The sequence below is a fragment of the Enhydra lutris genome, unplaced genomic scaffold (genome assembly GCF_002288905.1).
Source record: "Enhydra lutris kenyoni isolate GAN:26980312 unplaced genomic scaffold, ASM228890v2 scaffoldscaffold31, whole genome shotgun sequence".
In the NCBI taxonomy this organism is placed as follows: Eukaryota; Metazoa; Chordata; class Mammalia; order Carnivora; family Mustelidae; genus Enhydra; species Enhydra lutris.
The window spans coordinates 839100-861176 of NW_019154115.1; the positions used below are offsets into that span (position 1 = coordinate 839100).

A 22077-nucleotide genomic window follows, 5' to 3' on the forward strand; every position below is an offset into this window, starting at 1 on the left:
TCTGCACAGCAAAGGAAACAGTCAACAAAACAAAGAGGCAACCCACCGAAAGGGAGAAGACATTTGCAAATGACACTACAGACAAAGGGCTGATATCTAAGATCTATAAAGAACTCCTCAAACTCAACAACACAAAACAGATAATCATGTCAAAAAATGGGCAGAAAACATAAACAGACACTTCTCCAAAGAAGATATACAAATGGCTAACAGACACATGAAAAAATGTTCATCATCATTAGCCATCAGGGAGATTCAAATCAAAAACACATTGAGATACCACCTTACACCAGTTAGAATGGCCAGAATTAACAAGACAGTAAACAAGTGTTGGAGAGGATGTGGAGAAAGGGGAACCCTCTTACAGTGTTGGTGGGAATGCAAGTTGGTGCATCCACTTTGGGAAACAGTGTGGAGATTCCTTAAGAAATTAAAAATAGAGATTCCCTATGACCCTGCAATTGCACCACTGGGTATTTACCCCAAAGATACAGGTGTAGTGAAAAGTAGGGTCTTCTGTACCCAATGTTCATAGTAGCAATGGCCGCAGTCACCAAACTGTGGAAAGAACCAAGATGCCCTTCAACAGACGAATGGAGAAAGAAGATATGGCCTATATATACAATGGAATATTATGCCTCCATCAGAAAGGATGACTACCCAACTTTTGTATCAACATGGATGGGACTTCAAGAGATTATGCTGAGTGAAATAAGTCAAGCAGAGAGAGTCAATTATCATATGGTTTCACTTATATGTGGAGCATAAGGAATAATAAGGAGGACATTGGGAGTTGGAGAAGAGAAGTGAGTTGGGGGAAATTGGAGGGGAAGACAAACCATGAGACTGTGGACTCTGAGAAACAAACTGAGGGTTTTGGACGGGAGAAGGGTGGGGGGGGGGGTTGGGTGAGCCTGATGGTGGGTATTAAGGAGGCCATGTATTACATGGAGCACTGGGTGTGGTGCATAAACAATGAACCTTGGAACTCTAAAAAACAAAAAACAAAACAAAAAAACCACCTGAAATTCAAAATGCTTTTAAAACCCATTAATTTAGAAACAAAATAAGCTTACTATGAAATGTTTAAGACTTAAATCAAGAAAATGAAGGCTTAACTAAAGAGCACATAAACAAATGCAAGATATAAGTAGGCAAACATGTTGTTGAATGAAAAGAAAAAATATTTAAAAGATGTCCACTCTTGCCAATTTAATCTTGCTATAATTTCACTGCAATCTCAAAATCAAAAAAAGAATTTTCTTAGTTTAACAGGTTAATTGGAAACGTTATGTACAAAGTAAAAAAGGAGAGGAATAGCCAAGGTAATTTTGAAAAATAATAAAGAAGAATACATCTACCCTATGAGGAATAGAAGCAAGAAAACAGCAAATAACATCTATTCAATTTTTAGAGAAAATAATTATTAAGCTAGAAAACTACACCCAGCGAAAATATCTTTCACAAACAAAAGTACTATGAACAAACAAAAACACAATTTCCTACCAGGAGATTCTCATTAATGTGAGTAGTGGGCACACAGATAGTTGTTTTATTATTATTCTACAGATAACAGCAAAAAAAGGGAACACCCAGAATTTGCTTTTTATAATATACATATATTTCTCTTTTTTAAAAGACTTTATTTATCTATTTGAGAGAGAGGGCACAAGTGGTGGAGCGGGAGAAGCAGGCTGTCCATGAAGTGGGGAGCCTGATACAGGGCTTGATTCCAGGACCCTGGGATCATGACCTAAGCTGAAGGCAACCACTTAACCAACTGAGCCACCCAGTCGACCCAGAAAATCCAGTATTTGGATTAATGGCATCAAAGGATACTGCAATAAATTTAAGAGAATACAGAATTAAGGAGGTAACTGGCCAAAATATTCAAGTTCCCAAGGCCTTCTTTGGTTGCAGATGTATTATCTAATTTAACCATGAACAAAAAACAATGGACAGAACACAGAAGATTCCTGAGCAACATGGGCGTATACATAATTACCACTGCTATATTTCTTTTATTTTTTAAAAATGTTTTTGCTTTTTTCAAAGTTACCAGCAAATATACTTTACATAGTCAATGGTTCAAAGAAAGTAGTTTCCCACTGCTCTCCCCACTTCTTTCCCAATCCAGGTGCAATGGTTTTAGGAGATTATTTTATCTTTCTTCTCTATATTCCCGAATCTATATTGTATTGCTACTTCTTCATTTTTCAGTTTTAAGATTATCTATGGAATTCTCACCATGGATTTACCTCTATTTCCTGAACCTGGCTCCACCACTCACATTTGATATACGTTGTATCCCTTCCATCTTTCCATGTATGGAGGGACCAGAAAAGAAGTGTTATTTAACTACCAGGTGGCAGGAATGTGGGGTTTACTACACTTCTTTCTGATGCTGAAATATTTTGTAACTTACAAAAAAGAATTTGAGAAAGGACCAAATTTGGGGATTGTGAAAATTTTGTTTTACAGCTTTGTGATTTCCTGATACAACAAATGTGCCTACTCTAACAATTGCAAGAGAAGTCAATTGACAAAATAATTATTACTAAAACTCAGTTAACTCTCATCAAAGATATGATCTTCTATAAATATTTACTTTGGAACTAATATACTGGCCATTGAATTTCAGATAAAGAACCTAATACGGTCTGAATTAAAACAAGAACATCTATTTTTTTAAAGATTTATTTATTTATTTGACAGAGAGAGAACAAGCAAGGGTAACAGCAAGCAGAAGGAGAAGGAGAAGCAGAGATTCGGGGCTTGATCCCAGGACCCTAGGATCATGACCTGAGCTGAATGCAGACACTTAACAAAGTGAGCCACCCAGGTGCCCCAAAACAAAAGCATTCATAATCAATTATTTGGTAAGGAAAATAAGAGTTATATAAATAAGGCAGGAAAAATACTAAACTTGTCAGCTATCCTTGTCAGAGCAAGAGTGTTCCTGCTTATAATCTCCCATTTTTTAAAAGACTATTATTTATTTATTTATTTGAACGAGAGAGAACATGAGTCAGCTAGTGGGAAGAGGGCAGAGGGGGAGGGAGAGGGACAAGCAGACTCCATGCTGAGCACAGGGCCCTACATGAAGCGCAATCTCAAAACCCTGAGATTACATACAACCTGAGCCAAAATGAAGAGTCAGGCCCTCAAATAACCAACCCATCCAGGCACCCTTGTTCCTGCTTATAAACGTCTATTAATAAATCCTTCATTCTCTTTATTCTTCCAACATGAAATTGTCATACTATGGATTTCAAGATTGGGTATACATAAAATTTCCATATAATAAAGTACATATCATAAAACTTTGAGAGAATATTCAAGTAGAAGCAGCTTGATTTTTTTTTTTTTTTTGATTTGCCTCCCTGTAACCTTTCTGATCCTCTATCATCCAACTGAAAGAGAGCAGCTACAAAAGTCATCATCACGACTGCTTTGGTCTTTTAATGATGCCCATGGCTGCAATTCTGCAACTCCTCACAATTGACACACAAGAGCCAGATGAGAATGCACTGGTCTGTAATCTGTAGATGTATAAAAGTGTCACTATTGTAATCATTCCCAGCTACCATGATCTTGAATAAGAGTTTAAGGAGTTTAAGGATTTATGTCTTTTAAAAAGAACAGTATTTAGATATTTAATTAATTGTGTAAAGGCAATGGATATCAGCTACAAAAAGACAGCCAAAATATGTTATAACTTTAACACTTAAATTATCAGCTTATCCATTCTAATTCCCAAATAAACAGATGAAAAGAGGAAAAAATAGTCTTAATTACTTTAAGCAAACTGTAAAATTAGATAGCCACTGTAATGCAAACAAAAAAGCAGCATGTGTTACAGTAATATGGTCCAAGGACTCATGCAGAGAAATATGGTTGAAATGGCTTTTCACACTTCTATAGTTTAATTGTATTATAAGAACTGTCTAAGAGTCACAAAATAGTTTTATCAAACACTAACAAGCTTAAGTTTCTAAACTGCAGAGATATTTTACCTATAAGAAATTTCATTTTAAAATAAAGCAACTATCTGAAAGAAAAGATTCATGGAAGAGAACATTATGTCATTGTAATTTACCAAACCAATGACAGAATCTAAAAATCTCTAAGAAAACTATAGTTTTTTAGGCTTCTTGTTCTGAATCACTGATTAATGATCAATATCTCCAAAACTAAATGTTTATTAAAAGAAAACCAGTACAGAAAAGATACTGTGATTATTACCAGTAAAACTACAAGGGTCATATTACAACAGAAAAAGTATGAAAAACAGGTATCAATGGAGTAACATTTCAAAATTATGAGTAATTATCTCTTTTACTCTTCTTAGCATATGGCACTTGTCCAATACAACTCGGCTACAGAGGTGATCAGAATTTGTTCTAAAATAAATACAAGAAAAATGCACTCTATAATAATCAATTTTAGAATGGAAAACAGATATATGCAGTAAGACAAAAGTTTATAAACCAAGCTAAGAGCCTGAGATTTAATAAATTTATCTATCTTGTCCTTTAGCATGTCAATAATGAGGCCTGGAAGATTCAAACTATAGTTTTACTCTGTAATATGAAGAATTCCTTTTTCTAACCTTAAGGCTTAGTTGCTTGGTTGTAATTAGGAGGAGTGGTTAAAGTAAATTTTTTCTTGCCAGCCAAAAAAATTTGGAGATAAAAGGAGAAATAAACTTTTAAAATATGTATCCTAAGGGGGACAGTGTATTAGCTAAGTGAGAATAATGCCAAAAGTGTAATTTTGATTCTGAAAAGAAATGATCTCAAGGCACCTGGGTGGCTCAGTCATAGGGCACTTGCCTTTGGCTCAAGTTGCCATCTGGGGTCCTGGGATTGAGCCCAGGGTCCGGCTCCCTGCTGAACAGGAAGCCTGCTTCTTCCTCTCCCATATCCCCTGCTTGTGTTTCCTCTCTTGCTGCCTCTCTGTCAAATAAAAAAAATCTTAAAAAAAAAAAAAAAATGATCTCTGCACCTGTCCCTGCCAACAAATAGGTTCATTAATATGGCCATGCTATGTGATCAGTAAGAGATCTCGTGTTTAAGCTTTCCCAAAATGTTCTTAATTCTTATGTGGTGTGAACCCTGTGGCAGAAGCCAGTAGGCCTGCCAGGGCCAGAATGGTGGTTATGGCAAAAAATCAGAGACATGTAGGCAGAGAGGACTGAGGGGTGACCTGCTCAGGAAGAAGAAAATAAATGTCTGATACTCCACTGGAACACTAAGTGGAAAGAACAGATCAAGGGTTCACCAGCCACTCTTCAGGATTGGTGGCCCAGAGAAGACTAAGTTAGAGACTTAGACTTAGGTAGAGAAGGGCCTCACACCGTAAATCAGAAAAGACAGAAAACATTATGTAGAAAGATCTCAACTTTTCCTCATAATATGGGGTCCTGTAAGCCATACTCTTCTTTTAATTCATATAGGGGCTATCTCAAGGAGATAAGCAAGCGTATGGGGAACGAGGACTGTTATTCAAAAGAAGGTAGGTACAAACCAGAGAAACTGTTTAAATTATTGGGTCAAACTAAGGTTTAAAACAAATTGGTTACCTGGTTAAAAATCTTCCTTAAATCAATGAACAGCATGAACTCAGCTATGAATAAATAGCCAAATATTCTCCACATGTCCCTAGTTACAATTTGAGTGAATTTACCACCATAAGAATTCCAAAAGTTAGAAGAAATATATAAGTTAACTATCAACTATATATGTGTGCGTTATACACTGAATACATATGCATGTTCTTTCTCACACAAATCTCACAGGTGCTTGCACTCTCTCTGTCTCTCTCTCTCTCACACACACACACTCCATAAAATTTTTCCCATCCTATTAGAGAGAAAATTTAGGCAATGGAAGTTATATCCTATAAGAAAGGTTAAGATATTTTTAGCTCATTTCCCAGTCTAACTTAAAGTGTACCCAACTGAAGTACTGGGGGGGGAGAACCAAAGATTTATTCTAAATGAGTTCTAATTTGTTCATTTGACTTGGTTTTCTGTAGAAAAGTAGACAAAATGTTTTCCTAAAATGATTATAAAAAAAGAACAAATACTTTTGCTTCTACAAAGGTAAGCAAGGTGAGGAAATGAATCAAGTAGGAATTATCTGTTATTTCCTGGATTTTCCTCAATTCTGGGGGACAGCTAGGAGACTTCTTTTACCTCAACACCAGCACCCTTTCACAAAAGAAATCAGCTTACATTTCATTAAATACAGTAATGTATTTATGTTTCTGCTAATTTAAAATATCATTTTTTTCTTTCAGTCACCTAATGTGCATAATTTTTCCACATTGAAATACTAATTTGAGATTTATAAAATCACATTTGGTTGTAAACATCCAATAAATTATAGTTAACAACCTTCATGAAAGTCCTTTTTATACATCTATACATCAAATGAAAATAAACTTCATATAAGTACACAGGTTAACAAACAGAGCTCGTATATTTTACATGTTTTTAAAGCCAAGGAGTCTTACAAAGAGAAATATATGGATTTTTAAAAAAACCTTTTAATTTCATTCTCTATGTATGTCTGAATGTACTTCATTCATGTCCACACAAATCACTATTAGCTTCTTTAGATATTAGTGTGAAAACAGGATGACACAGAAATCAGAGTTTTAGTTAAAACTTATACTTTATTATATCTTTAGCAATGTATAAAAATTAAATTTTGGAAAGTATTTATACTAGCACCCATTTGTTGGGACCTTCAAAAATTAGCTACTTTTATCATTTGGATTCTAAGACAAAGAAAGAGGAAAAAAATAAAACATAAAATAGCTTTTTTTGTAAAGTTTTAAAAAACAAGAAAGATTTCCTGGTAAAATTACAATAAAAACACAAAACAATATAACTTTCTTACTGGGCAGCTACCTATTATGTTTAACAGGCTTAAAACAAAATGTGTCAAAGATCAAGAGTAAGTTATCTGATATGTCAAGTGTATAAGGTCAAAGGTACAATTTTATTAGGTCAGAGGTGGTATAAATAAAATCTTACATGTCAAAGAAGAAGGGTCACAGACAAGGTGTATATAACATAAAGACATCACAGATGACAAGTAATAACTTTAAGTAGAACAAGTATGTTTACTATAGATACCTTCACTGATTAAAAATGAAACTTCCATATGAGTAAATATAAAATTGCTTTACTATATCACATAACTCATATGCTATATTGCATGCTTGTTTTCAGGAAGAAAGGACTATTACCAAGAATAACTACATGAATTAAGTGAGAACTTAAAGAAAATTTAATTCCCTTGAGCTGAAATAGTACACAAAATGAACGCATCAACCAAATCTCAAATCAAAACAGCTAAACAGCAGGCTATGCTGTAATAGCTACAAAAGTTGGATAATACTGCACATTTTTCTTCCAAATTGCATAAACTAAATACTCTTTCCTTCTCAACTTTTCTCATTGAAGTAAAAGACATAAAATTTAGATTTCAATTTACATAATGGCAATACTCCAGAAAATGCTTTAACAATTTGTTATAAATTAAATAATGGATTTTTTAATTAAGAGAACTTAATTACAAATAATTTTTATAAATTTAAGAATTTCATTTGTAATAGAATAATTAAATTCTAACTAATGAAAGCAACTTGAGATTTTTTTCTAAGTGGCATACACATACACATGACTCTAGTTCTAAACAACAAACTTAAATAGTGAATGGGGATAATTACATGAATGATTCAAGTAAAAAAAAAAAATCCTTACTATTCACTCTTAAAATATCCGTACAATTTGAGTAAAGGACAAAAAATTATTTGAGGTAAACTAAATAGATGATTAATTATATGTTTTATTAATAATACCTAAAGCCATTCTGTATAACCTTTCAGTTCAACTCAGCTCAATGAGTCTTTATTAAATACCTTACTATATGTCAAGCATTTTGTTAAACAATGGATATATAGGAATTAAACATTAGGAGACTTCCAACACCAGCTACAGTGAACTGGCTTATATTGGACTATCTTCCAACTCAAAACGTTGCACAAAATATATAAAATATCAATTTGAAGGCATTAAAGAACAGCCAACAGAGCCAGGACTTGAGAGACCATGATCCCTAAAAGAAAGGAAGTACATGAAATGAGCTCCACATCCACTCTGGATTTTTCCTTAAGGGCTTATGCCTATTTTTGACATGGGAGAACAGTGCAAGCTGAAAGTAGCAGCCTTACTGAGCTAAAGAGACAGAACTCGGTTTTGAGCTGCCGAAGTGACTGGAAATTGAGGGGGTAATCCTCAAAAGGAGAAGTAAGCCCAAGTAACTGCGTGCAATTTCCCTTCAAGCATTAGTCATGTCCAGAAACTTGAAAGAAAAGAGTGGCTTCAGTGCTCCTACTTACTAAGATTTATTCATTTATTAAGAAGCAGACACAAAATGCCCTGTGTTTCCTGACAGTATTCAATCCAGACCAAAGCCCCAAGTCCTTGAACTCTCCCCTCCCGGATGAAATCACCTAGCACAAGCCCAAATCCTGTAAGTCCTTTCTAACACCTTATTGAGAAGCTCCATAACTCTCCACAGTGTGCATTTTCCATTATTTTAATAAATTAATAAAACTCAATTTTATTCAACTACAGATGTGTTCCTGATGGTCTTTGCCTAGAAAGCACTGAAAAAAGTTAAGAAAAAGAATGAACCATAGCTTCACACAAACATTAAACATCAATCTCACAGGGTTCGGAATGGGTGAAAGTAACCAGACACAAAAAGTTCATGCTGACTGATACTGTGTAAGTAAAGCTCCAGAACAGACAAAAGTAACTGATGGCGGTAGAGTCAGAGACTAGTTACCTTTTGGGGACACGTCTGGCACAGAGCATGAGAGAGCCCTTTGTGGTACAAGAAATAATCTGTATCTACATATGATTGAAACATATATAAAAATTAATCAAGCTATATATTTGAAATTTTTGTATTCTTAATATGTTACACTGGAGTGGGGGAGGAGTTAAACACACACATGTATGTATACACAGGTACTGCCCTCATAGAACCACAATAACCTTTCCTGGGCATCTTAACAGATGCTCGACAAACATGAATATCTCATCTTTGGGTAGCTTTAGAAATGTGCTATTACAAATAGAACCAACATCATAGATTAGCAATGTCATCCATGTCTAGATAACAGCTGATTGTAAAATATTTATTAAAATATTTGTATAAATCTGAATTCCATTATAAACAATTATAGGTAGATAAATAATGCATTTCTGAAAACTTAAATACTGTACTTATACAAAAGCTATCAATTATGACATTTATATTGTTAACTATTTTATAAGAAATGTCGAGTATCACTAAACAATTCTTTCCTTTACTATTTTTTAAATTTAAATTCAATTAGCCAAAACATAGTACATCATTAGTTTCAGATGTAGTGTTCAACAATTCATCAGTTGCGTGCAACACCCAGCGCTTATCACATCACGCGCCCTCCTTAATGTCCCTCACCCAAGGTACCCCATGCCCCCACCCACCTCTTCTTAAGCAACCCTCAGTTTGCTTCCCACAGTTAAAAGTCTCTCAGGGTTTGTCTCCCTCTCTGACTTCTTCCCATCTAGTTTTCCCTCCCTTCCCTTATGATCCTCTGCACTGTTTCTTATATTCCACATTTGAGTTTAAAACCATATGATAACTGCCTTTCTCCAATTGGCTTATTTCACTTAGCATAATACCCTCCAGTTCCTTTGATATTAAAATTTCAAAATACAATAGCATTTTTGCACTGAAATTATATAAATAACAGTATTACATTCTTATTCCTATGTTTGTTAAAATGTACACTAAAGTGACACATTTATATACTATATTTTAGTCATTATTAAACGTTATAGTTTTAAATAATCACATATGAACATGCAATTCTTCATAATAAAAGAAAGCATATTAGATAGTCAATAAATATGTGTAAATGAATAAAAGTAAATCTTACCACTTCTTCATCTGAAAGTTCACGCCCTTGGATGCTGCTATTCTCTCTCACAGCTTGCTGGTGTTTTTTTCCTTTAATGTGGCTAAAAAGATACACCTCTGAAGAGATCTAAAAGCATAAGATCAAAGCAGCTGTAATCAACATATAATTATATCTAATTGTAAATATTACATATTGAAGCCAGTATATTATATGCAAGTTGAGATCACTCTAGCCTTTACATACTAGGCTTACAAATATTTTCTTTAAAACACACTTCTGAGAATCCTCTAGAAGATACATGGTCAAAAAAAAAAACATGCCTTTGTAGCCAATCTTAACAGGATATCATTTCTTCTAAGTATTAAAGTTCAAGTTTCAGCACTAAAAATGCTCTTTTCCTTTTTGTTTCCAGTACCCAGAAATACTGCTTGGGCTAACAAGTAAGCGGGTATACAGCCATTTCAGCAGCAACTGCTTGCACTGGCATTTTGCACTGCTGCTCCTAAATGCCAATACTATTCTTCTAGCACTTACTTTGCATAAAAATCATGACAGAAATCCATGGTACTCATCAGATGTCTTAGTATGAATTTTAAAAGACTGGGAGAATATACTTCCATAGTTTAATAAACTTTAGTAATAAATTCTATCATCACAATATTAATAATGACAACCTACCAGGACATTGCAGAGGGAACACTGCTTCTTTCTTTCATAAGGGGTCAGTTTGGGGGCATAATCAGTATTTGCATGCCTCCCACTGCTTAACTCAGCAGCTTTTTCTTTTCTTTGTTCAATCTGTTCCATGTGCCTTCGAATGCTTTCATCATGCTGTGAATGAAGTCAAAGTGTGAAAATGGAAAAAATTATCCAAATTATACTGAGAACTTGAAAAAACAGTATTTCCATTGAATTTTCTAGAACAAAAGAAGAATGTCTTAATTCAGTGTTAACTTGAACACCAAGAACAAGAATTTACATAAAGCCCTTCAATATCTCCGGCATGCACAATAGTGTCTCCTAAAGTGTGCTTCATAGGACTATACCATGGGAGATTACTAAGCATTTTGTGGAAACAAAACAAAATGTATTTTCAAATACATTTCAAAAATGCTAAATTAGGGGTGCCTGGGTGGCTCAGCTGCTTAAGCAAAAGGCTTTGGCTGAGGCCATGATCCTGGAGTCCTGGGATCAAGTCCCGCATCAGGCTCCCTGCTCAGCAGGAAGTCTGCTTCTCCCTCTGACCCTCTCCCCTCTCATGCTCTCTCTCTTACTCTTTCTCTCTCAAATACATAAATAAAATCTTAAAAAAAAAAAAAAGAAAAACACTAAATTAAAGCTAAACAGGTTTTTAAAATAGAACTATTCTAGTATGTTTCTGTGCTCTATGACTCAATTAAACCTAGCTTATACTAAGCAACATATTACACACATATGTGACAACAATACACTTTTGAGAAGCACTTTGGGAAACACATTGGGAAATGCTGACCCATATGGGAAGACTAAGCATATCCTCACAGCAGACAAACCCCATCATGATGCAGGCCTCTATCCACATTAACTCTACACCATACCATTTCTGGCTGTTCTACACTTGCAGTGACTTCCCCCAAAAACAAACAAAAGAAAAACAACCAAGCTTAAAAAAAAACTACAATTCCAGACTTCTGACTTCATGCTCATGCTTTTTCATATGACTGGAAATATCATCCAACCAACCTACCTATTCTCCTATTAATTAAACTCCTCTCTCTTTCAACTTGGGAATTATTCTCTAAAATGTTTCCCCTGACTTCTGAAACCCTTCATGTTAGACTAAGTGTCCTCATCTGTACTTCCATAGCATGCCAAGTACACCTCTATCCATATGGAAATTATCAGCATCTGAATTTTACACTAGATTAAGAGTTTCTTGAAACTTAGGATCATGCCTTACTCATCTCTGTACCCCGTAACTACCACAAAGCTCAATAAATTTTTGCTGCATTAAATTGAAATGAATGATAAAAGTTCCAGGACTATATAAATAATACAATATGGTCCTCTACCTTATGGAATTTTCTATCTCCACGTGAAGCCATTGTGTAAATAATTGTTAAACAGTGTGAAATATACTGCTAGAAACTATATTCCTAATGCTAAGCAGATTCCAGAAAATAGCAGTTTATCATAATTTCCCAAGTTACAACTGCACAATTCACAAGCACTGAAGAGCAAGGGAAACTATTTACACTAATCATCTTCTAATTTATTTGTAAATAACTGAAAGTATGAATATCAGAAGCCAAATAGTAATGCCTTCATGTCACTGACAAACTGGTTAGTAAAAAACAAGAAATGTTAGAATTCCCTTAATTATTCTCCACATTGTTTTATCTTATTAAAATAAATTCAGTTTTTAGATAGTTGAGTTAGAACTGATCATAACCAAATCATGTCTCATTATCCAAATATTAAAAATACAAACTAATTAAAAATTTTTCACAATTCCATATATAAAAGATTTAATCTGATGCTCCATTGAAAGCTCTAGAATTTCAAATTAAAATTATCATATCCTTACCTTGAGCTGAATTTTTTTCTGTAGCTCTTCCATTGCTTCTTGTTGAGCAGCTGTGAGTGCAGCCAATCGTTCTTCCCTATCTCTGTAGAAAAATAGTAAAAATTATAAATTCAACTATTTGGAGTAACAAATTTCATGAGATTAAAAAAATACAACTGGGATACATATGCTTATATATTCTAAAGGGTTATTATTTTTAAATTATTCTTTTATGAGTGCCTAAGCCCCAAATATACTGCTCAATAAATGTTTAAGAAACAACACAAATTTTTAGTTATAAAAATAGGTTTCTGGACCAACACTAGATATGGGTTCAAATACTACCTCTGAAGCTCTCATTTAAATATGGTATGTTGAAAACATATTTTTCTCTGAAAAAAAAAACAAAACAAAAACAAAAACACTAAAACCACAAGAAATGAATAGAAAAGGCATAGACTCACAAAGACAAAAGTAATAGCAAAGGAAACAATCACAAATTATGAGACATACAAAGAAGTATGACCAGGCTTTGAAAAAAGCAGTCAAGGGCGCCTGGGTGGCTCAGTGGGTTAAAGCCTCTGCCTTCAGCTCAGGTCATGATCTCAGGGTCCTGGGATCGAGGCCCGCATCGGGCTCTCTGCTCAGCAGGGAGCCTGCTTCCCCCTCTCTCTCTGCCTGCCTCTCTGCCTGCTTGTGATCTCTCTCTCTGTCAAATAAATAAATAAAATCTTAAAAAAAAAAAAGAAAAGAAAAAAGCAGTCAATTGAAACTGTCTCTGAATCATATCGTATATTTAGTAGACAAAGACTGCAAAACAGCTGTTACAAATATGTTCAAAGAATTAAAAGAAAGTATGCCAAACTAAAGAAAAATATTATGACAATGATTCAACAAATAGGGAAACTCAACAGAGAAATAAAAAAGTTAAAAAAAAAAAAAAAGACAACTTTCCAATAAAAGGAATCAAGAATCCTTAAACAAATAGCTAATTCTACAGGTGGAGTAGAGAAAACACATGATGAGTATGGACGATCCTGCAGTGCCAGAAGGGCAAGAAAGTGCTCAAAAAATAAAATGATGAAGTATGTTGAAGGGACACAGGGGCTGAAAGAAAGAGCTCCCAACGTCCAAAGCTAGAACACTTTGAGCAACAAAATAATACTGGTTTATAGCACAATATATAAAATAAATATCCGTAAGTCCACACTGACATTTAAAAAAGCATTTAATAACTAAGTAGGAGAGAACAGACAAATGTCCTGTTACAGAAGAACTGCAAATAATTTACGTAGGAATACTCCTCCCAAGGAGGTAAAATTCCCTACCTTTTCAGTATTGGTTAGGCTTAGTGGCTTGCTTCCAGGGAAGATAGTATAGAAAAAATTTTAGAGTAACTATACAGTGGAGAAATCTGACAAACACTATCTTAGCCAAGATCAAGGTTAAAAAAATTAGTGATAAGTCAAATTGACAGCATGAACCTTTGACATGTTACAAATGATAATTCATAGTTAATTCTGTGTTCTTCCTTCCAAAAAGTTGTAACATCAATCTAACCAGGAGAAGAACATCAGACAAGTCCTACCTTAGAGACATGCTACAATATATCTGACCACTATTCAAAACTCTTAAGGTCATTAAAACCATGTGCAGCTTGAGAAAATGTGACAAATCAGAGATGCCTGAAGAGAAATGACAATTAAATATCTGAACAAATAGCAGCCAAACACTTCCCAAACCTGATTGTACAGAACTGAATAATCATGAATAGAACCAACCTAGACAAATCATAGTCTGATTACAGACAAAAAGAAAATTCAGAGAGCAGGAAGGAAAAAGCAATTCCCCCTATACAGAGGAAAATCAATATAATTAATGGCTAAATTTTGTATCAGAAAAAACAGAAGTTAAAAGATTCAAAATAGTGAAAACAAAAAAGAACAAAACCAGGAACTCTGTACCCAACAAAACTATCATTTAAAATGAAGGAAAATGTCAAATATACTACAATAACAAAAATTTTTAAAACCAAAACCAAAATGAAGGCAAAATATTCCCAAATAAGCAAATGCAAGATAATTGAATGACAGCAAAACTCCCTTACAAGAAATACTGAAAGAAACCCATGTAGCTAAAAAGGAGTTATGCCAAAAAGTAACCTGAATCCACAAAATAAATGAAGTACCCCAGAAATAATAAATATGTTAATAAGTATAAAGGAACATATAAATACATTTTCTCTCTTATTCTAATTTTTTTGAAAAATGTGGCACTACATAAAGAGATAATATAACACTGCATTGTTGAATTTATTACATATGTAGATATACTTTATGTGATGATAATAACATGAGGGAAAGGCTACAGAACTCTAATGAAACAAAGTTGCTCTATTTTACAAAAATTAAGTTAGTTTTAATCAAAAGTAGATTGTCGTAAGTCAAAATATTGTAATAAAGAGAGGAATCACTAAGCAAAACTAAAATAAGAGTTTAAAAAATAGGAGAAAGAGATGCCTGGTGGGTAGGTGAGGCAGTTAAACATCTTGATCTTGGCTCTTGATCTTGGCTCAAGTCATGATCTCAGGCTCGTGGGATCAAGCTTCATGTTAGGCTCCCTGCTCAGTGGGGAGTCTGCATCTCTCCCTCTCTCTCTGCCCCTTTCCCTGCTTATGCTCTTTCTCAAATAAATAAATAAATAAATCTTTGAACAAATGAAGAGAAAAATTTAAATGATGCACTAAAAAGTATTAACAAAAAAGGCAGTAGTAAGAGAGAACAAATAAACCCTTCAGATATATAGAAAATAAGTATCAAAGTAGAAGATATAAATGCAATCATATCAATAATTACATTCAATGAGAATGGACTAAACACTTTAATCAAAAGGCAGAAATTAGAATAGATGGAAAAAGAAACCTCAACTATATTTAGTCTATGAGAGAGACAGTTGAGGTAAAAAGACATAAAAGGATGAAAGTAGAAGGACAGAAGAAGATATATCATACAAATAATGACAATGGAGATATTTAAAAGAGGAAAAAAGTTGACTTTAAGGCAAGGAATATTTTTTAAAAGTCAAAGAGGAACATTTCATAACGATGAAAGTCAATACCTCAGGAAGATATTATATGCCTATAACACTAAGGCACCAAAATACATAAAGCAAAAACTGTCAAACTAAAATATAAATGGACAATTCAAAAATATTTGGAAATTTCAACAACCATCTATCAAAAATTAATAAAGCAAAACAGAAAACCAATAAGCATACAGAAGTCTAGACAAAACAATCAACAAACTTAACTGACATTTAAAGAACACTGAATCCAAAAACAGAATACAAATACTTTTACAAGGGCATACAGGACTTTTTTCTCTAGGATAATCTACACCCAAGGCTATAAAATAAGTCTCAATGAATTTAAAGGGACTTTAAAATTTACACAAATTTAAATTTACACAAAGTATATTCTTCGACTACAAAAGATTAGAAAATGACAGAAAATTGGGGATATCCCCAAGTACTTAGAAACTAAATAAAATGATTCTAAATAACTCATGGATCAAAAAATCATTAAAAAAATTAAAAATATCTTTAATTGGGAAGAGGGAGGAAAGATGGCAGAAAAGTGGGGGATCTATGTTTCATATGGTCCCTTGAATTCAGCTAGATGTCTACCAAATCATTCTGAACACCTGAATTTAACCTCAGATCTAAGAAAAGAATTGCTGCAATTCTACAAATAGAAAAGTGACCAGTTTTTGCAAAGTAAGAGGTGCAGACACATGAATCTAAGGGGATATATGAGAAGATAAACCATGGGGTAGGGGGAGAGCCTTTGTAAGCCAGCCACTGGAAAGTGATAGAGCAGTGAAGTACAAAATTGGAAGCTTTAGAAGTCTGCTCCTGTAAAAGAATGTCCCTGCCTGAAAGGTGCTCAGGTGATGAAGTGGCACAGACTGTAGGTGGGACAGTGTGGTCTCGGATCCCCAGGGTCACAGAAAAAACGAAAGTGCCTGAGTGTGGCAGAGTTCCCAAGCATTGCAGAAGGAAGCTGGCTACAATTAGCAAGCCCCAGATAAGCCTCTCAGCTAGGTGTTGTCATAAACCATGAACCATGGCACAATCAGGTGACCGCTCTCCGAGCAAGAGCCCAGCAAGCAACAACTGCTGGGAGATCTGGCTCCTTGCCCCCCAGAGTAGCAGCACAGGTGTGCACAGGACAGGGCAAACACTCCCTGAGCAGGAGCCCAACCAGTGGCAGGGCATAATGAGATACCCCTCCCCACCCTCAGGATTGGTGTGTCTGTGCCTGCAGGAGTCTGTGGAGTTGGTGCAAAGGAAAGGGAATGACCACCTTTCCCTGAGGGTGCACTAAAGAGTGGGTGCCACAATCATTCAGTTCCAGACCTGGAGACTGAAGTGCTGCCATTTTTTTATTTCCATTCTCTAAAGCAATACAAAAAGCCTTCAGGGAACAAAAGCCACATAGAGCAACTGAAGCAGCTTACACTGAGCCCTGCCCTAGGGCAAGGGGTAATACAACTCTGCTGGGCAAAAACAGCCGCAAATCAGTGGAAGAGGCCCCACCCCCAGAAGACCTGCAGGATCCTCAGGCAAATACCAAGTTTACAGATCACTCATAAATGAAAAACTCCCATGCTAGGGGAAAACAGTACATAAAATCAGAGATTTTTTGGCATAAGTCTTTATTTTTTCAGTTTAAAATTTTCTTTTTTTTTCTTTTTTTCCTTTTCAACTAGTTTTTTTGTATCAACTCTTTTTTTAATTTTCATTTTTACATTTACATTTTATAGATACAACTTCATTTTTGGTTTCCATTCACTGTATTCTACTATGTATATATGTTTTGCATTCTTTATAATTTTTGGATTTAGTGTGTTATAACAAACCAAAATACATTCAGGACTAAGTGAATCACCCTGTTTTGTCCACCTGGGAAATTATATACTCCCTTCCACCTCCCTTTTTTTCTTTTCCTTTTCTTTTTTGGCTTGCAACCTCTTTGATTTGTCTAATGTGTATTTCACTTGGGTTGTGGTTAATATTTTTGATTTTGTTCTCTCATCCATTCATTCTTCTCTGGGCAAAATGACTAGAAAGAGGAATTCACAACAAAAGAAAGAACCAGAGGTAATACTCTCTTGCTTCAGATCTAATTGGTAGAGATATAAGTAAAATGTCAGAGCTGGTATTCAGGATAATGATTATAAAGTTACTAGCTGGGCTTGAAAAAAGTATAAAAGACACTGGGGAATCTCTTAGTGCAGAAAAAAATCTAATCAGGCCAGAATTAAAAATGTTTTAACTGTGATGCAGTCTATAATGGATCCTCTAACAGCTAGGGTAAATGAGGGAGAAGAGTGAGTTAGTGACATAGAAGACAAGATGATGGAAAGGAAGGAAACTGAAGAAAAGAGAGAAAAACAACTACCAGATCATGAAGGAAAACTTTGAGAAATGAGCAAAACCATAAAATGAAACAGTGCCAGAATTATTGGGGTCCAAAAGAAGGAAAAGAGAAGTACAGAAGGTATATTTGAGCAAATTATAGCTAAGAACTTCCCTAACCAGGGGAAGGAAACAGGCATTCAAGTCCAAGAGGCACAGAGAACTCCCCTCAAAATCAACAAAAATAGGTCAACATCATGACATATCATAGTGAAACCTGAAAACTACAAAAACAGAGACAGAATTCTGAAAGCAGCTCAAGAAAGAAGATCATTAACATACAAGGGTTGACACTTAGGCTAGGAGCAGACCTGTCCACAGAGACCTGGCAGGCTGGAAAGCCATGGCATGATATATTCAACACAGTAAATGGGAAAAATATGTAGCCAAGAAAACTGTCCAGAAAGGCTGTTATTCAGATTAGAAGGAGAAAAAGAGCTTCCAAAATAAACAAAAACTAAAGGAGTTCATGAACTCTAAACTAGCTCCGCAAGAAATATTAAAGGGGACACTGTGAGTGGGCAAGAGAGACTAAAAGTAAAGACTAGAAAGGAAGAGATAATCTATAGGAACAGTGACTTTACAAGTAATACAATGGCACTAAACTCATATCTTTCAATAAGTATTCTGAATGTAAATGAACTAAATGCTCCTATCAAAAGACACAGGATACCAGAATGGATAAAAAAAAAAAAAAAAGCCCCATTGTACGCTGCTTATAAGAGATTCATTTGACACCCAAAGATGACTCCAAATTGAAAGTGAGGGGGTAGAGACCAATTTATCATGTTAATGGACATCAAAAGAAAGCTAGAGAAGCTACCTTTATATGTCATCCTTATATCAGACAAACTAGATTTTATTTATTTTTTTTAAGATTTTATTTATTTATTTGACAGAGAGAGAGAGATCACAAGTAGGCAGAGAGGCAGGCAGAGAGAGAGGGGGAAGCAGGCTCCCCGCAGAGCAGTGAGGCCAACGTGGGACTCGATCCCAGGACCCTGAGATCACAACCTGAGCCGAAGGCAGAGGCTTAACCCACTGAGCCACCCAGGCACCCCACAAACTAGATTTTAAACTAAAGACTGTGATATAAGACGAAAAGGGACTCCACATCTTAATAAAGGGGTCTATCCGAGAAGAAGATCTAATAATTTTAAGTATTTATGCTCCAAATTTGGGGGCAGCCAAATATATAAATCAATTCACAACAAACTTAAAGAACTCATTGATAATAATACAATAATAGTAGGGGATATTAACACCTCACTCACAGCAAAGGACATATCATCTAAGCAGAAGATCAACAAAGAAACAAAGGCTTTAAATGACTCACTGGACCAGATGGACATAACATATATTCAGAGCATTTCATCCTAAAGCAGAATATACATTCTTTTCGAATGCACATGAAACATTCTCCAGAATAGATCACATACTAGGTCACAAATCAGGCCTCAACTGGTAAGAAGAGACTGAGATCATACCATGAATATTTTCGGACTACAATGCCATGAAACTTGGAAATCAAACACAAGAAAAAATTTGGAAGGAACACAAATACATGGAGGTTGAAGAACATCCTACTAAAGAATAAATGGGTCAACCAGAAAATTAAAGAAGAAATTAAAAAAAAAATACATGGAAGCCAATGAAAATGAAAATATGACAAATCCAAAAACCACTGGGATGCAGCAAAAGCCATCCTAGGAGAGAAGTATATAGAAATACAGGCCTTCCTCAAGAAACAAGAAAGTCTCACATACACAATCTAACATTACACCTAAAGTAGCTAGAAAAAGAACAGCAAATAAAGCCTAAATCCAGCAGAAGAGAAATAATAAAGATTAGAGCAGAAACCAATGAAATAGAATTAAAAAAAAAAAAAAGACAGTGAAACAGATAGACAAAATTAGGAGCTGGTTCTGTGAAAGAATAAACAAGAATCATAAACCCCTAGGTACAGTTATCAAAAAGAAGAAAAAGGACCTAAATAAAATGATGAATGAAAGAGTAGAGGTCATAACCAACACAAAAGAAATAGAATCAATTATAAGAGAATATTATGAGTGTTCATATGGTAACAAATTAGGCAATCTAGTCTAGGAAATGGATAAATTCCTAGAAACATATAAACTACCAGCACTGAAACAGGAAGAAATAGAAAGTCTGAACAGACCCATAACCAACAAAGAACTTAAATCAATAATCAAAAATCTCCCAACAAATAAGAATCCAGGGTCAGACTTGGGTGTCTAGGTGGCTCAGTTGACTAAGTGTCTGCCTTCGGTTCAGGTCATGATTCCAGGGTCCTGGGATAGAGCTCTGCATCAGGTTCTCTGCTCAGCAGAGAGTCTCCTTCTCCCTCTCCCTCTGCCTGCTGCTTGTACTCTGTCTTGTACTCTGTCAAATAAATGAAATCTTTAAAAACAAAACAAACAACAACAACAACAAAAAGAATCCAGGGCCAGGTGGCTTCCCAGGGAAAGACAACCAAACATTTAAAGAAGAATTAATAAATATTCTTCTGAAATTGTTTCAAAAAAACAGGAATGGAAAGAAAACTTCCAAACTCATTGTATGAGGCCAACATTACCTTGATCCCAAAACCAGACAAAGACCAATAAAAAGGAGAATTACAGACCAATATTCCTGATGAAAAAGGACGCAAAAATTCTCACAAAGATCCTAGTCAATAGGATCCAACAGTACATTAGAAGTATTATTCACCACGATCTGGTGGGATTTATTCCTAGGTAGCAGGGGTGGTTCAACATCCCCAAATCAATCAACATGATAAACCACATTAATAAAAGGAGAAATAAGAACCATATAATCCTCCCATTAGATGCAGAAAAAGCACTTGACAAAATACAGCATCCATTCTTGAAAAAAACCCTCATAAAGTAGGGACAGACAGAATATACCTCAACATCATAAAGGCCATATATGAAAGACCCACAGGTAATACCATCCTCAATGGAGAAAAACTGAGCGCTTTTTCCCTAAGGTCAGTAACATGACAGGAATATCCATTCTCACCACTATTGTTCAATATACAGCTGGAAGTCCCAGCCTCAGCAATCAGACAACAAAAAGAAATAAAAGGCATCCAGATTGGCAAGGAAGAAGTCAAACTTTCACTCTCCCCAGAGGACATGATAATCTATGTAGAAAACCTGAAAGAATAAAAAAAAAGGTAGAACTGATACACAAATTTAGCAAAGTCAGAGGATATAAAATGAACACAGGGAAGTCTGTTACATTTCTATACACCAATAATGAAGTAGCAGAAAGAGAAATGAAGGAATCAAACCCATTTAAAATTGCAACAAAATTGTTGTAGGAATTACCCCAGCCAAAGAGGTAAAAGATCTGCACTCTGATGAAAGAAATTGAGGAAGACAAGAAGAAATGGAAAAACATTTCATGCTCATGGACTGGAACAAATATTATTTAAATGTCTATATTACCCAAAGCAATCTATGCATTCAATGCATTCCCTATCAAAATAATACCAGCATTTTTCACAGAGCTAGAATAAACAATTCTGATATTTGCATGAAACCAGAAAAGCCCCTGAAAAGCCAAAGCAATCTTGAAAAAGAAAAGCAAAGCTGGGGGCACCACAATTCTGGACTTCAATTTCTATTACAAAGTTGTAGTGACCAAGGCAGTATGGCACTGGCACAAAAACTGACACATAGATCCATGGAACAAAAGAGAAATCCCAGAAATGAACCCAAAAATGTATGGTCAATTAATCTTCAACAAAGCAGGAAAGAGTATCCAAAAAAACAACAACAACAAAAAAACACACACAATTCTGGGGCACCTGGTCATTAAGCACCTGACTTTGGCTCAGGTCATGATCCCAGGGTCCTGGGATCGAGCCCCACATTGTGCTCCCTGCTCAGCAGGAAGCCTGCTTCTCCCACTCCTGGAGCTTGTGTTCCCTCTCTTGCTGTGTCTCTCTCTGTCAAATAAATAAATAAAATCTTAAAAAGAAGAAAGAAAGAAAGAAAGAAAGAAAGAAAGAAAGAAAGAAAGAAAGAAAGAAA

General features: G+C 35.1%; 1 protein-coding gene across 1 annotated transcript in view; it reads right to left on the bottom strand.

Moving 5' to 3' along the window:
• Nucleotides 1-22077, bottom strand: part of LOC111153247 (S-phase cyclin A associated protein in the ER) — a 491788-nt gene that overhangs the window by 314511 nt on the left and 155200 nt on the right. The window contains exons 18-20 of the mRNA XM_022512152.1: nt 12560-12641; nt 10672-10824; nt 10012-10119 (exon numbers count right to left, since the gene is read on the bottom strand). Of these exons, the coding sequence (XP_022367860.1) occupies nt 10012-10119; nt 10672-10824; nt 12560-12641 (343 nt within the window). The remainder of the gene's footprint in view (nt 1-10011; nt 10120-10671; nt 10825-12559; nt 12642-22077) is intronic.